At 43.5% G+C, this 15,781-nt stretch overlaps 1 protein-coding gene across 1 annotated transcript; it reads left to right on the plus strand.

Moving 5' to 3' along the window:
* Positions 1-284: 284 nt before the first annotated feature.
* aimp2 (aminoacyl tRNA synthetase complex interacting multifunctional protein 2) lies at positions 285-15,676 on the plus strand. Its single transcript, XM_061974313.1, has 4 exons — positions 285-524; positions 3,163-3,378; positions 10,826-11,060; positions 14,965-15,676. Exons 1-4 carry the CDS (start codon positions 402-404, stop codon positions 15,351-15,353), a joined length of 963 nt encoding a protein of 320 aa, XP_061830297.1. The 5' UTR covers positions 285-401; the 3' UTR covers positions 15,354-15,676.
* The last annotated feature ends 105 nt before the right edge of the window (positions 15,677-15,781 follow it).

Raw genomic sequence — 15,781 nt, forward strand, 5'->3', positions numbered from 1 at the left:
ACAAAAAAACAAATGTTATCCTCCCTTTATTCACGCACACTACAGCCGTTTGACATGTGGTATTTGTTTTTATTTGTTTCAAATAATCACACAATAAAATGACGGCGAATCTGAAAAATTAAATGTATGTATTTTTGCACAATGTATTAATTTAATTTAAGTGAATTCAAGCTGATTAATAACCATACACCTATATTTATTGTATTTAAAAAAATAAATTAAAAAAATAGCAGTCCAAAACGCTGCTTTTAATTTTTTAACCGGATACGACGTCATGCGGGCCGCGTTGTCTTTTCCGGTGTGTCGGCTGCTTCCGGCTGTCAACATAACTGCTGCTCCATTCCTGTGACGTGGATTATTTTTTTTAGGGGGGGTGAGATTGCAAAAAAACAGGCAGCAACATGTACCAGGTAAAGCCAATCTGCGGGGGTGACGCCAAGGTCGATTTGCCCACCTGCATGTACACGCTACCCAATGTGCACGCGCGGCCGGGCAACAGCTGCACACACGAGCACGCGCTGCAGGTAAACGTTAAGTCATTCATTCACCAGATAATACATTTCACCCTCAATTTAGTATTTTTTTTTTGTTGGTATTATATCATTATATGTGTGCTGACAGGACGACTGTATATGAAGTATATTTCTCCTTCCAACTTCTCGCACCGTGGATGGTATTAGCAAGCTAGCTAGCGAGCTAGGCTAGGCTAAGCTAAGCTAGCCTGTGAGCTCTGTTTCACCGACTTTGTGCTGACGCAATGCTTTGTCAAAACGAAAGAGAAACTGTTTGATAAAGGATATAAAAACAGATTGTGTATATAAAAAAAGGAAACAAACCAAGGACTAGTTTAAAAAAAATAGTTCAGGTAGGTAGGTAGGTAGGTCTTTATTGTCATTGCACAAGTACACAGTCCAATCCACGTTATTTATATCAGGAGTCTCAAACTGGATGCAGAAACTGGGTGAGGCTGGGCAGCAAGAAAAGATTTCTTAAAAAAAAATCTAACATGCACTTTATAATGAATTCACCTTCTTTGGATTGGCAGACCGGGGTGGTGGTTCCTCTCTTTAAGAAGGGGAACCGGAGGGTGTGTTCTAACTATCGTGGGATCACACTCCTCAGCCTTCCCGGTAAGGTCTATTCAGGTGTACTGGAGAGGAGGCTACGCCGGATAGTCGAACCTCGGATTCAGGAGGAACAGTGTGGTTTTCGTCCTGGTCGTGGAACTGTGGACCAGCTCTATACTCTCGGCAGGGTCCTTGAGGGTGCATGGGAGTTTGCCCAACCAGTCTACATGGGTTTTGTGGACTTGGAGAAGGCATTCGACCGTGTCCCTCGGGAAGTCCTGTGGGGAGTGCTCAGAGAGTATGGGGTATCGGACTGTCTGATTGTGGCAGTCCGCTCCCTGTATGCTCAGTGCCAGAGCTTGGTCCGCATTGCCGGCAGTAAGTCGGACACGTTTCCAGTGAGGGTTGGACTCCGCCAAGGCTGCCCTTTGTCACCGATTCTGTTCATAACTTTTATGGACAGAATTTCTAGGCGCAGTCAAGGCGTTGAGGGGATCTGGTTTGGTGGCTGCAGGATCAGGTCTCTGCTTTTTGCAGATGATGTGGTCCTGATGGCTTCATCTGGCCAGGATCTTCAGCTCTCACTGGATCGGTTCGCAGCCGAGTGTGAAGCGACTGGGATGAGAATCAGCACCTCCAAGTCCGAGTCCATGGTTCTCGCCCGGAAAAGGGTGGAGTGCCATCTCCGGGTTGGGGAGGAGATCTTGCCCCAAGTGGAGGAGTTCAAGTACCTCAGAGTCTTGTTCACGAGTGATGGAAGAGTGGATCGTGAGATCGACAGGCGGATCGGTGCGGCGTCTTCAGTAATGCGGACGCTGTATCGATCCGTTGTGGTGAAGAAGGAGCTGAGCCGAAAGGCAAAGCTCTCAATTTACCGGTCGATCTACGTTCCCATCCTCACCGATGGTCATGATCTTTGAGTTATGACCGAAAGGACAAGATCACGGGTACAAGCGGCCGAAATGAGTTTCCTCCGCCGGGTGGCGGGGCTCTCCCTTAGAGATAGGGTGAGAAGCTCTGCCATCCGGGAGGAGCTCAAAGTAAAGCCGCTGCTCCTCCACATCGAGAGGAGCCAGATGAGGTGGTTCGGGCATCTGGTCAGGATGCCACCCGAACGCCTCCCTAGGGAGGTGTTTAGGGCACGTCCGACCGGTAGGAGGCCGCGGGGAAGACCCAGGACACGTTGGGAAGACTATGTCTCCCGGCTGGCCTGGGAACGCCTCGGGGTCCCACAGGAAGAGCTGGATGAAGTGGCTGGGGAGAGGGAAGTCTGGGCTTCCTTGCTTAAGCTGCTGCCCCCGCGACCCGACCTCGGATAAGCGGAAGAAGATGGATGGATGGACCTTCTTTGAATAGCTTTCCCGCCCTAGCAACCATCTCACTCACCACGTAGCTAGCTTTGACTGCTGCATCGCTCTTTTCGCTTGCTTTCTTGAAGAAATCTTGTTGCCTCAGTAGACTGGTTTTAAAATTTACAACCCGGTTCACACTCTCATCTCCCTGGTATTTTGCATACTACTCAGCATGTCTAGTTGTATAATGACGTTTCAAATTGTATTCCTTGTGCACCGCAACTTTCTTTGTGCAAATAAGACACGTGAAACAATTAAATATTGCATCTCCCACTGGAATTGTCTTTGCTCATCACTAACCTTTCTCTTCATTTTGAGACTTGCAACAGAGGGGAGGGAGTGGGGGCTGCAGCTCTCCAGGCGCTGCCCATCCGTCCATCACCCCTTTTATACCCAATAATGGCACCCACCTGTTCCCAATTAGCCTGTTCACCTGTGAGATGTTCCAAATAAGTGTTTGATGAGCATTCCTCAACTTTCTCCATTTTTTTGCCACTTGTGCCAGCTTTTTTGAAACATGTTGCAGGCATTAAATTCCAAATGAGCTAATATTTGCAAAAAATAACAAAAGTTTTCCAGTTCGAACATTACATATCTTGTCTTTGCAGTCTATTCAATTGAATATAAGTTGAAAAGGATTTGCAAATCATTGTATTCTGTTTTTATTTACCATTTACACAACGTGACGACTGCACTGGTTTTGTGTTTTGTATGACCAAACTGATCAGTTACTGTCTTGGCAGAATGGTGACATACTAGATCCGGCAGTCCAAGCTCTGGAGGCCCGACAAGATGAGATCATGCGAAAACTGTACGAACTAAAGGCGGCCGTAGAGGGCCTGGCGAAGACCGTGACCACGCCGGATGCTGACATGGACCTCACAGTCAGCAGCAGCCTCTCCTGCCAGAGCTCAACAGCCTTCCAAGGGGCAGCTGACCTGGACAAGCTATTAGGGAAGGTAGGAATAATGCTAGCGTCTGGAAAAGGTCATAGTAACCGGAATGGCTTTGTTCCGGCTTTTTGACTAATGTACCGTATTTTCCGCACCATAAGGCGCCCTGGGTTATAAGCCGCGCCTTCAATGAACGGCATATTTCAAAACTTTGTCCACCTATAAGACGCCCCGTGTTATAAGCCGCATCTAACTGCGCTAAAGGAATGTCAAAAAAACAGTCAGATAGGTCAGTCAAACTTTAATAATATATTAAAAACCAGCGTGATGTGGGCGCGCACGGAGTCGTATATCAACATGGACGGAGCTGCGTGAAAAAAGCCACCCGGCCTCTTTGCGTAAACTTACCTTAACCACTCGCTCATCTTTTCTTCATCCATCCCTTCGAGTTAGCTTTTATGATGACGCCGGCTGGAAAGGTCTCTTTTGGCAAGGTCTTCCTTTTGAATATCACCATGGGTGGAAGTTTCTGGCCATTAGCATGGCAAGCTAGAACCACAGTGAAGGATCCTGTGGTGCGAATATTCACCGTACGTGCTCCCGTTGTATCCACAGTGCGGTTCACAGGAATATCAAAAGTCAGTGGAACCTCGTCCATGTTGATAATGTTCTCTGGCCCGATCTTTTTTTCAGCTATCTTGTTTTTACAATATGCACGGAAAGTAGCCAGCTTTTCTTGAAAGTCTTTAGGCAGTTGCTGTGAAATAGTAGTCCGTGTGCGGATGGAGAGATTGCGTCTTTTCATGAACCGGATCCCTGTCGCTTAGTAGGAGCCATTTTGTGGTCTTTACAGATGTAAACACACAAAGGAAATGAAACGTAATATCCGCGCGCTTCTTCTTCTTCTACGCGGGCGGGTGGTTACTTACAGTAGAAGAAGAAGCGCTTCCTGTTCTATGGGGGCGGGTGCTTACCTTGGCGGTTGCTTGCGTAGAAGAAGAAGCACTTCCTCTTCTACGGGGAAAAAAGATGGCGGCTGTTTACCGTAGTTGCGAGACCTAAACTTTATGAAAATGAATCTTAATATTAATCCATATATAAAGCGCACCGGGTTATAAGGCGCACTGTCAGCTTTTGAGAAAATTTGTGGTTTTTAGGTGCGCCTTATAGTGCGGAAAATACGGTATATTAGCACAATAACAGTATTAGTAAGTGTACCAAAACATTGTAGATGCTTTTAAAAGAAGGTGTGTATCGTACATTAATTGCTCCACACTTCCCGGTAGTTTCGAGCGGCAGCACAATTAAGTCATTATTGTTAATTACAGTCCTCGCCTATTTACTGGACTGTACCATGTAGCTGTCCAAAGGTGCTTTTCCACTTTAGCTTTTGTAGCTTTTTCACTTCAGCATTTCATGTAATAACATGTAAGTCCACAACATTGCAGTAAACACATTTGCTGGTTGTCAAGCGCTTTTTAGCCGATAAAGAATCAACATAAACTGGCTTGTTTTTGCTTTGACACATTCGTTGCTTAATATAGGGTAGAAATAGCCTTGCAAGTATGTTTAAAATAAGCACTCATGTTCATGCCATTGGCTCAAAATGAACTAGACCAGAGGTCGGCAACCCAAAATGTTGAAAGAGCCATATTGGACCAAAAATACAAAAAAAAAACATGTAAACAAACTACGGTGAGTTCAAGGACCGCCAAAATTAGTAGGACAAAACGGCGCTCGCCAAATACTCGAATAAGAGAAGCATGTTTAATATAAACAGTGTGCTTTGTAACAATTAGGGAGGCTTGTGTCATGTTTGTCCTCCTACAGAAACCATATTAAAACAAAAAATAGATTTTTTTCCCCTCATCTTTTTCCATTTTTCATACATTTTTTAAAAAGCTCCAGAGAGCCACTAGGGCGGCGCTAAAGAGCCGCATGCGGCTCTAGAGCCGCGGGTTGCCGACCCCTGAACTAGACACAAGTACATTACAGCAGGTAGGTGAACATCAATAATAAAATATGCCATATTATTAAGGGTGTAACGGTACACAAAAATTTCGGTTCGGTACGTACCTCGGTTTAGAAGTCACGGTTCGGTTCATTTTCGGTACAGTAAGAAAAAAACAAAATATACATTTTCTGGTTATTTACCAAAATTTGTAAACAATGGCTTTATCCTTTTAACATAACAATAACATACATATACACACAGGGTCCATTGCCAGGGTTAATGCAGTCAACATATATAAAATAAAAACTAAATAAGATAAGGCTCAGAATTGGTTTCTTAACAAAACCTTTCTACATATAAAGTGCAACATTTCCACATAAAGTGTAACATTAAACTGCTTGAAGTTGTTGCTCAGATTAAATAAAATGACAACACTTTTCTTCTACATACAAAAAGTGCAACATTAAACAGTTTCAAGTCAACTCAGCCTCAGATTAACTTTTCTTTTCCTCCCCAGCCTTTAACCCTGGTGACTTTCACTCAATTTTCATGTTTTTTGCCAGAAAAATCAGTTTATCCACATTGTCTGCAGAAAGAGCAGACCTGCTTGCAGTTAAAATGTCTCCAGCTGTGGAAAATACCCTTTGGTTGGGCACGGAGGTAGCAGGTATGGTGAGGTAGTGCCTGGCTAACTTGGCAGTAAGAGGATATATGGGCTCATTGTTCTTCCACCATAGAAGTGGCTCAAAATCTATTTTTTAATGCAATATGGTCTTAAATCTGCTGCTATAAAAACATTTGTTATTGCTTTAGCCCTGCCTGACTCGCCGAGGAGAGGCTGCTTAAATGCGGTGGAAGCTGTGTTTGTTTGTCTTTATCTTCATTGAAGCGATGTTATCCATTGTTGTATCGCACCGCGAAACCGAAATGTTCCCAAACGGGAGATCTTAACGAGGCAGGAGGGTCTTCCAGCTCTGGCTTTTTGCATTTTGTAGTAGCCCGGTCACTGCTAGCATGCCGTGTGTTGTGCCTCAGTGTGCATTGTTTACACAACGTGCGGTGCGCTACTTAAAGGGGAACATTATCACCAGACCTATGTAAGCGTCAATATATACCTTGATGTTGCAGAAAAAAAGACCATATATTTTTTTAACCGATTTCCGAACTCTAAATTGGTGAATTTTGGCGAATTAAACGCCTTTCTAATATTCGCTCTTGGAGCGATGACGTCACAACGTGGCGTCACATCGGGAAGCAATCCGCCATTTTCTCAAACACCGAGTCAAATCAGCTCTGTTATCTTCCGTTTTTTCGACTGTTTTCCGTACCTTGGAGACATGATGCCTCGTCGGTGTGTTGTCGGAGGGTGTAACAACACGAACAGGGACGGATTCAAGTTGCACCAGTGGCCCAAAGATGCGAAAGTGGCAAGAAATTGGACGTTTGTTCCGCACACTTTACCGACGAAAGCTATGCTACGACAGAGATGGCAAGAATGTGTGGATATCCTGCGACACTCAAAGCAGATGCGTTTCCAACGATAAAGTCAAAGAAATCTGCCGCCAGACCCCCATTGAATCTGCCAGAGTGTGTGAGCAATTCAGGGACAAAGGACCTCGGTAGCATGGCAAGCAATGGCGGCAGTTTGTTCCCGCAGACGAGCGAGCTAAACCCCCTATCGACCCTAGCTTCCCTGGCCTGCTGACATCAACTCCAAAACTGGACAGATCAGCTTTCAGGAAAAGAGCGCGGATGAGGGTATGTCTACAGAATATATTAATTGATGAAAATTGGGCTGTCTGCACTCTCAAAGTGCATGTTGTTGCCAAATGTATTTACCGTATTTTCCGCACTATAAGGCGCACCTAAAAACCACAAATTTTCTCAAAAGCTAACAGTGCGCCTTATAACCCGGTGCGCTTTATTACGATTCATTTTCATAAAGTTTCGATCTCGCAACTTCGGTAAACAGCCGCCATCTTTTTTCCCGGTAGAACAGGAAGCGCTTCTTCTTCTACGCAAGCAACCGCCAAGGTAAGCACCCGCCCCCATAGAACAGGAAGCGCTTCTTCTTCTACTGTAAGCTACCGCCCGCCCCCGGAAGAAGAAGAAAAAACGCGCGGATATCACCGTACGTTTCATTTCCTGTTTACATCTGTAAAGACCACAAAATGGCTCCTACTAAGCGAAAAGGATCCGGTTCATAAAAAGACGCAATCTCTCCATCCGCACACGGATTACTACCGTATTTCACAGCAACTGATATTCCTGTGAACCGCACTGTGGAACGGGAGCACGTACGGTGAATATTCGCACCACAGGGAATGAGAAGTCATCCTTCACTGTGGTTCTAGCTTGCCATGCTAACTTCCACCCATGGTGATATTCAAAAGGAAGACCTTGCCAAAAGAGACCTTTCCAGCCGGCGTCATCATAAAAGCTAACTCGAAGGGATGGATGGATGAAGAAAAGATGAGCGAGTGGTTAAGGGAAGTTTACGCGAAGAGGCCGGGTGGCTTTTTTCACACAGCTCCGAAGGCGAACACACCTTCACTAAGACGGGCAGACAGCGCCGGACGACATACGCCAACATTTGCCAGTGGATCGTAAATGCCTGGGCAGATATTTCGGTCACAACTGTGGTCCGAGCTTTCCGGAAGGCAGGATTCACAGAACAACAGCGACACTGACTCCCGATGACTTCGACGAGACGGAACCGGCCATTTTGGATACCACGCTTGCGCAACTTTTCAATTCGGACACCGAAGACGAAGAATTCGAAGGATTTACGAATGAAGAATAACTTCAGAAGGTGAGCGCTATGTTTATTTTGTGTGTTGTGACATTAACGTTCGAGCAACATTATGTTACTATTGCTCTACACCATTTTGAATTTTACTATGTTTGTGATTGCACATTTGCGTACATTTTGGGACAGAGTTGTTAGAACGCTGGTTTTCAATATATTATTAAAGTTTGACTGAACTATCTGACTGTTTTTTTGACATTCACTTTAGCGCAGCGTTTTTTTGACATTCACTTTAGCGCAGCGTAGGCGCGGCTTATAGTCCGGGGCGGCTTATTGGTGGACAAAATTATGAAATATGTAATTCATAGAAGGTGCGGCTAATAATCCGGTGCGCCTTATAGTGCGGAAAATACGGTAATATGCTGTAAACCTAGTTCATAGTTGTTAGTTTCCTTTAATGCCAAACAAACACATACCAATCGTTGGTTAGAAGGCGATCGCCGAATTCGTCCTCGCTTTCTCCCGTGTCGCTGGCTGTCGTGTCGTTTTCGTCGGTTTCGCTTGCATACGGTTCAAACCGATATGGCTCAATAGCTTCAGTTTCTTCTTCAATTTCGTTTTCGCTACCTGCCTCCACACTACAACCATCCGTTTCAATACATGCGTAATCTGTTGAATCGCTTAAGCCGCTGAAATCCGAGTCTGAATCCGAGCTAATGTCGCTATAGCTTGCTGTTCTTTCCGCCATGTTTGTTTGTGTTGGCTTCACTATGTGACGTCACAGGAAAATGGACGGTTGTTTATAACGATGGTTAAAATCAGGCACTTTGAAGCTTTTTTTTAGGGATATTGCGTGATGGGTAAAATTTTGAAAAAAACTTCGAAAAATATAATAAGCCACTGGGAACTGATTTTTAATGGTTTTAACAATTCTGAAATTGTGATAATGTTCCCCTTTAATATGTCCGTGTGGAAACTCGTTCGGTACACCTCCGAACCGAATCCCCCGTACCGAAACGGTTCAATACTAATACACGTACCGTTACACCCTTACATATTATACATACAAAAAATAGTAATTATAAAAGATAATTATAATATTTATAGGAAATTGGTAAAATCAATGTTTTTACGGATTATCTCTAGAGGGGAATTGTGTGTATTTTCTTTATAATTATTTAGAGTATTAATTTCAACTAGATGAGGCCATTCCTAAAGGAATTACGTGTGAATGCTCCAATGCTGAAGTTGAACTGAAATGCTGACAGAATGTAGTATGGATGTAAGAATAGTTTGAACGTTGGAATGGTTTGAATCAGATGAAAAATGTGGGAATTGTGGATCTTTGAAAAATCCATCCATCCATCCATCTTCTTCCGCTTATCCGAGGTTGGGTCGCGGGGGCAGCAGCCTAAGCAGGGAAGCCCAGACTTCCCTCTCCCCAGCCATTTCGTCCAGCTCTTCCTGTGGGACCCCGAGGCGTTCCCAGGCCAGCTGGGAGACATAGTCTTCCCAACGTGTCCTGGGTCTTCCCCGTGGCCTCCTACCGGTCGGACGTGCCCTAAACACCTCCCTAGGGAGGCGTTCGGGTGGCATCCTGACCAGATGCCCGAACCACCTCATCTGGCTCCTCTCGATGTGGAGGAGCAGCGGCTTTACTTTGAGCTCCCCATGGATGGCAGAGCTTCTCACCCTATCTCTAAGGGAGAGCCCCGCCACCCGGCGGAGGAAACTCATTTGGGCCGCTTGTACCCGTGATTTTGTCCTTTCGGTCATAACCCAAAGCTCATGACCATAGGTGAGGATGGGAACATAGATCGACCGGTAAATTGAGAGCTTTGCCTTCCGGCTCAGCTCCTTCTTCACCACAACGGATCGATACAGCGTCCGCATTACTGAAGACGCCGCACCGATCCGCCTGTCGATCTCACGATCCACTCTTCCCTCACTCGTGAACATCCTCCACTTGGGGCAAGATCTCCTCCCCAACCCGGAGATGGCACTCCACCCTTTTCCGGGCGAGAACCATGGACTCGGACTTGGAGGTGCTGATTCTCATCCCAGTCCCATTGATTTAAATAGGGAATTTCAGAAAAAAATGGGAATTTCGGGAAAATATTTTTCAGAAATGGTAAACAACTTGAATGGTCTGAATGAGTTGAAATGGTTGGCGTTGAAATTGTTCAAATCGGTCGAGAAATGTTGAAGTTGTAACATGTTGAATTGAGAAATGGTATTACGGAATTCCTGGAATTTCGGGAAAACCGGGAAGTTTCCAGTACAAAAAAAAACGTGTTTTTTTTTTGCTGATTAAGAGAAATGTTTTGACTGTGAAATGGGTTGAAAAATGTGGAAGGAGTATTCTCCAGAATATAGGGTCAGAAAGGTTTTTTTTTACTGTAAAATCCTGGCAACTGAGCTGCCAGTTTCTTTTACTGTAAAATCTATTGTCATTTCTACTGTGTACAACTTGATGAATAGCTCGCTTTGAAATAACTCAAGCAGATATGTATTTTGTTTTTAATTTTAAAAAGTTAGAAAGTAATGATTGGAATATATTTGTTGTTGCATTATTAGATAATAAAGTTTAAAATATACCCAATAGCATGCAATACATTAATTTATGTCTGTCACAATGAAAAGATTAAATATAGTAAATGATGAAATGCTTTATTGACTCATATTATTTCAAGGCTTTTGCGGGCCGCTTTAAATGAGATGGCGGGCCTTGAGTTTGAAACCTGTGCTAGTTTAAGCAATGGTTATGTACTTACCCCAAATTTTCTCTCGCCTTGCATCATCCCCACTAGGACCTTGGCGCTCTCCACGACATCGTCATCAACGCCAACCCAGAACAGCCCCCACTGACCCTCCTGGTTCTGCACAACCTGCTGTGTCAGCGCTACCGGGTGCTGTCCGCCGTGCACGTCCACTCTTCAGTCAGCGGCGTGCCGCCACAGCTCTTGTCCTGCCTCGGCCCGCGTCACCCGGACAGCTACGCCCGCCGCCTCTTCCAGCTGGGCTTCACCCTCATTTGGAAAGACGGTACGTCACAGTTGGAGATATGACATTCCTAGCATAGGTTTAATTGTACAGCAGCTGCGTTGAAGCATTACAGTACAGCAGGTTTCACTGCACGTAGTAGCCAGCAGGGGGAGTAGTTATTTATTTGTAACCCGAGTCCTGTATGAAGCCAGTATGCAAATAAAAACAGGCGCCATGACTGCTACCTAAGTGTGTGGTGGTGCCCGGATGCATGTTAGTTTTTCTGATGAAATAAATCAAAATAATGCGTCTATATATAGTTCTAAACATACTCCAGCTCATAAACCTGCAATAAAATATGGTTTTATTTCTTCAGAGTATAATTTTGCGGCCGTATTTGATGCATTTTGACCAGCAGGCACTCTAACACACGCCGTAAAAAAAATACACCGACCAAAAAACTAACTTACTGCCCTCATTTTGTGACAATAGTCATTAGCTTTAGACCAACATTCACATAAATTGTGTCTAATTCTGTACAGTACAGGCCAAAAGTTTGGACACACCTTCTCATTCAGTGCGTTTTCTTTATTTTCATGACTATTTACATTGTAGATTGTCACTGAAGGCATCATAACTATGAATGAACACATGTGGAGTTATGTCATACTTGCCAACCTTGACACCTCCGATTTCGGGGGGTGGGGCGGGGGGCGTGGTTGGGGGCGTGGTTAAGATATATATATATATATAAGAAATACTTGACTTTCAGTGAATTCTAGCTATATATATATATTTTTTTTATTACATATATATATATATATATACATATATATATATAAAGAAATATTTGAATTTCAGTGTTCATTTATTTACACATATACACACACATAACACTCATCTACTCATTGTTGAGTTAAGGGTTGAATTGTCCATCCTTGTTCTATTCTCTGTCACTATTTCAGAACACACACATTATACAAATATACATTATAAAATCAATAAGAAAACGGGAGCTCCAATTTGGGAGTCTGAATTAGGATCAGAAGTTCCTATATAAACATTGCGCACTCACGTCGCCTTTTTGTATTGATTACTGCAGCTGTGCACTGGATTAATTCACAAATACAAACTACAACTCACAAACACTTTAGAGTTAGGCTCCACCATCAGAATGTGTACTTAAACTTATAAAGATCACATGGATATTATTCAGTGAGTTGATTCACCAAAACTAACCTGTTATACAGGAGGAAAAAGCACACAGGACGTTTCAATTGTTCACAGACTGGTCGCTCTCATCAGAATGACAAGACACTTTCGGTCTGCAGGTGATAGCATTCAATTGGGAAGAAACGCCCTACTGCCCCCTACTGACCAATGTGAATATTGATAAATGTGGAATGACAGCTCCAAAAACGAATTCAAACCACAAACTAAAAAAAATAAATCAACACAAAAATGTGACACATTATGGGTGGGTCACATATGCATGTACAGTAGATGGCAGTATTGTCCTGTTTAAAAGTGTCACAACGTTGCTGTTTACTGCAATGTTGTGAACAGGCTGTCAACACGTCACTCAGGTCTGCATGGAGCTGGAGGGGGCGTGGCCTCCAGCTCCGCCTGAATTTTGGGAAATTTTCGGGAGAAATTTTGTCCCGGGAGGTTTTCGGGAGAGGCGCTGAATTTCGGGAGTCTCCCGGAAAATCCGGGAGGGTTGGCAAGTATGAGTTATGTACTTAACAAAAAAAAAGGTGAAATAACTGAAAACATGTTTTATATTCTAGTTTCTTCAAAAATAGCCACCCTTTGATCTGATTATTGCTTTGCACACTCTTGGCATTCTCTCGAGCTTCAAGAGCTAGTCACCTGAAATGGTTTTCACTTCACCGATGTCATAGTTTTGATGCCTTCAATGACAATCTACAATGTAAATAGTCTTGAAAATAAAGTAAACACATTGAAATGAGGTGTGTCCAAACTTTTGGCCTGTACTGTATGTCAACTGTGGTGGCTTAATGCATGCACGTTAGGTGAATAAGTGTACTTTTGTTGTTATTTCCCCATATTTCTGCACAATAGCTGTTGAGCAGTAGAGAATATGAAGGGATTTTTGGCCCAGAAAATATTTTGCTTTATTTATTACTGACATATTTCTTGCCACTTTATGTTGAATATTTTTAATGGAATTTTCAGTTCATTTTCTCATCTATTATTACACCCAAAATGTGATTTATTTTACTCTTTCTATGTCTGTATAGTAGTACCGTATTTTTCGGACTATAAGGCGCAGTTATACTCAGGAGCGACTTATGTGTGAAATGATTAACACATTAGTGTAAAATATCAAATAATATTATTTATCTCATTCACGTAAGAGACTAGACGTATAAGATTTCATGGGATTTAGCGATTAGGAGTGACAGATTGTTTGGTAAACGTATAGCATGTTCTATATGTTATAGTTATTTGAATGACTCTTACCATAATATGTTACGTTAACATACCAGTTGGTTATTTATGCCTCATATAACGTACACTTATTCAGCCTGTTGTTCACTATTCTTTATTTATTTTAAATTGCCTTTCAAATGTCTATTCTTGCTGTTGGCTTTTATCAAATATATTTCCCCCAAAAATGCGACTTATACTCCAGTGCGACTTATATATGTTTTTTTCCTTCTTTATTATGCATTTTCGGCAGGTGCGACTTATACTCCGAAAAATGCAGTAGTTCATTTCTTCTTTTATACTTTTGTTGACCAATAATTGAGATCGCCTGAAACCGAGTTGGCCATGTTCTCTTTATACACGACTGTTAGTAACTGTTGCAGGGGTTCAACGTTTTCAAATGTAAAGTAGACCACATGAATACATTTTCTGTGGTGCCAGGCACCACAGAAAATGTTGTTGCCAAATGTATTTCATATGCTGTAAACCTAGTTCATAGTTGTTAGTTTCCTTTAATGCCAAACAAACACATACCAATCGTTGGTTAGAAGGCGATCGCCGAATTCGTCCTCGCTTTCTCCCGTGTCGCTGGCTGTCGTGTCGTTTTCGTCGATTTCATTTGCATACGGTTCAAACCGATATGGCTCAATAGCTTCAGTTTCTTCTTCAATTTCGTTTTCGCTACCTGCCTCCACACTACAACCATCCGTTTCAATACATGCGTAATCTGTTGAATCGCTTAAGCCGCTGAAATCCGAGTCTGAATCCGAGCTAATGTCGCTATAGCTTGCTGTTCTTTCCGCCATGTTTGTTTGTGTTGGCATCACTATGTGACGTCACAGGAAAATGGACGGGTGTATATAACGATGGTTAAAATCAGGCACTTTGAAGCTTTTTTTAGGGATATTGCGTGATGGGTAAAATTTTGAAAAAAACTTTGAAAAATATAATAAGCCACTGGGAACTGATTTTTAATGGTTTTAACAATTCTGAAATTGTGATAATGTTCCCCTTTAACAAAAAAAGGTGAATCAACTGAAAACATGTTTTATATTGTAGTTTCTTCAAAATAGCCACCCTTTGCTCCGATTACTGCTTTGCACGCGCTTGGCATTCTCTCCATGAGCTTCAAGCACACTTGTGAAGTGAAAACCATTTAAGGTGACTACCTCTTGAAGCTCATGGAGAGAATGCCAAGAGTTTGAGAAAAAGTAATCAGAGCAAAGAGTGGCTATTTTGAAGAAACTAGACTATAAAACATGTTTGTTTGTGTTGGCATCACTGTGTGACATCACAGGAAAATGGACGGGTGTTTATAACGATGGTTAAAATCAGGCACTTTGAAGCTTTTTTTAGGGATATTGCGTGATGGGTAAAATTTTGAAAAAACTTTGAAAAATAAAATAAGCCACTGGGAACTGATTTGTAATGGTTTTAACCCTTCTGAAATTGTGATAATGTTCCCCTTTAAGACCATTCCTGCACGTGTAACATGATGTTTCTCTTCCAGTGCCCAAAGTGCAGATGAAGTTCAGCATCCAGAACATGTGCCCCATCGAGGGCGAGGCCAACGTGGCGCGCTTCCTCTCCAAGCTGCTCACTCCTCACCCGGCCGATCCCGCCCTCGCCACACTGGTGGACAGCTGGGTGGACACGGCCTTCCTGCAGCTGGCGGAAGGCAGCGCCAAGGAGCGCGCCGCCGTCCTGCGCGCCCTCAACTCCGCCCTGGGCCGCGGCCCGTGGCTGGCGGGGCGGGAGGTCTCCCTGGCCGACATGGCCTGTTACTGCTGCGTGCTGCACAGCGGCGCCGCTTCCTCGGCCCCCGCTAACGTCCAACGGTGGCTCAAGTCTTGCGAGAACCTGGGCTACTTCGGCCCCGCTAAGGTACTCCTGCAGTGACCCCGGTAGGCTTAGATAGCAAAGTGAGAAAGGGGCATCATGATGTAGAAATCTGCCAGCTGTGTCAGGGACATCTTCCCGTGCTTCCCTCTTTAACAAACATATATAGTCACTCTAAGGCGGTTCACCTTCTGCCACGCTGCTTTTCTACACACCAGATTCTCAAAAGGAGGAAGCACGAGAGGACACCTTTCACCCACTTTGTGCCTATGAAATGTTTGTGTGGTCACAGTGTTACTAGTTATCAGGAGTAATACTTTGTACCTGTGTTTTTTTGGAAATCATTAAAACATCCACTTGGGGTCAAGCTTTTGGAACTGGGACATTTTGATGTTATGGTCTGTGAGATAACACAACAAAATAAGTTAAGCAATGGTAATTATTTCCTCACAAAACTCAGTAATAAGTTTTTGTAGCGTGATCTAATC

Source organism: Nerophis lumbriciformis, linkage group LG22 (assembly GCF_033978685.3).
Source record: "Nerophis lumbriciformis linkage group LG22, RoL_Nlum_v2.1, whole genome shotgun sequence".
Lineage (NCBI taxonomy): Eukaryota > Metazoa > Chordata > Actinopteri > Syngnathiformes > Syngnathidae > Nerophis > Nerophis lumbriciformis.

Bases quoted from the DNA above. Each gene is read 5' to 3' on its own strand.
- aimp2 (XM_061974313.1), top strand. From the start codon at position 402: ATGTACCAGGTAAAGCCAATCTGCGGGGGTGACGCCAAGGTCGATTTG. The intron at 3,379-10,825 runs GTAGGAATAATG...CATCCCCACTAG, and splicing joins TGGACAAGCTATTAGGGAAG to GACCTTGGCGCTCTCCACGA. The intron at 11,061-14,964 runs GTACGTCACAGT...TTTCTCTTCCAG, and splicing joins CACCCTCATTTGGAAAGACG to TGCCCAAAGTGCAGATGAAG.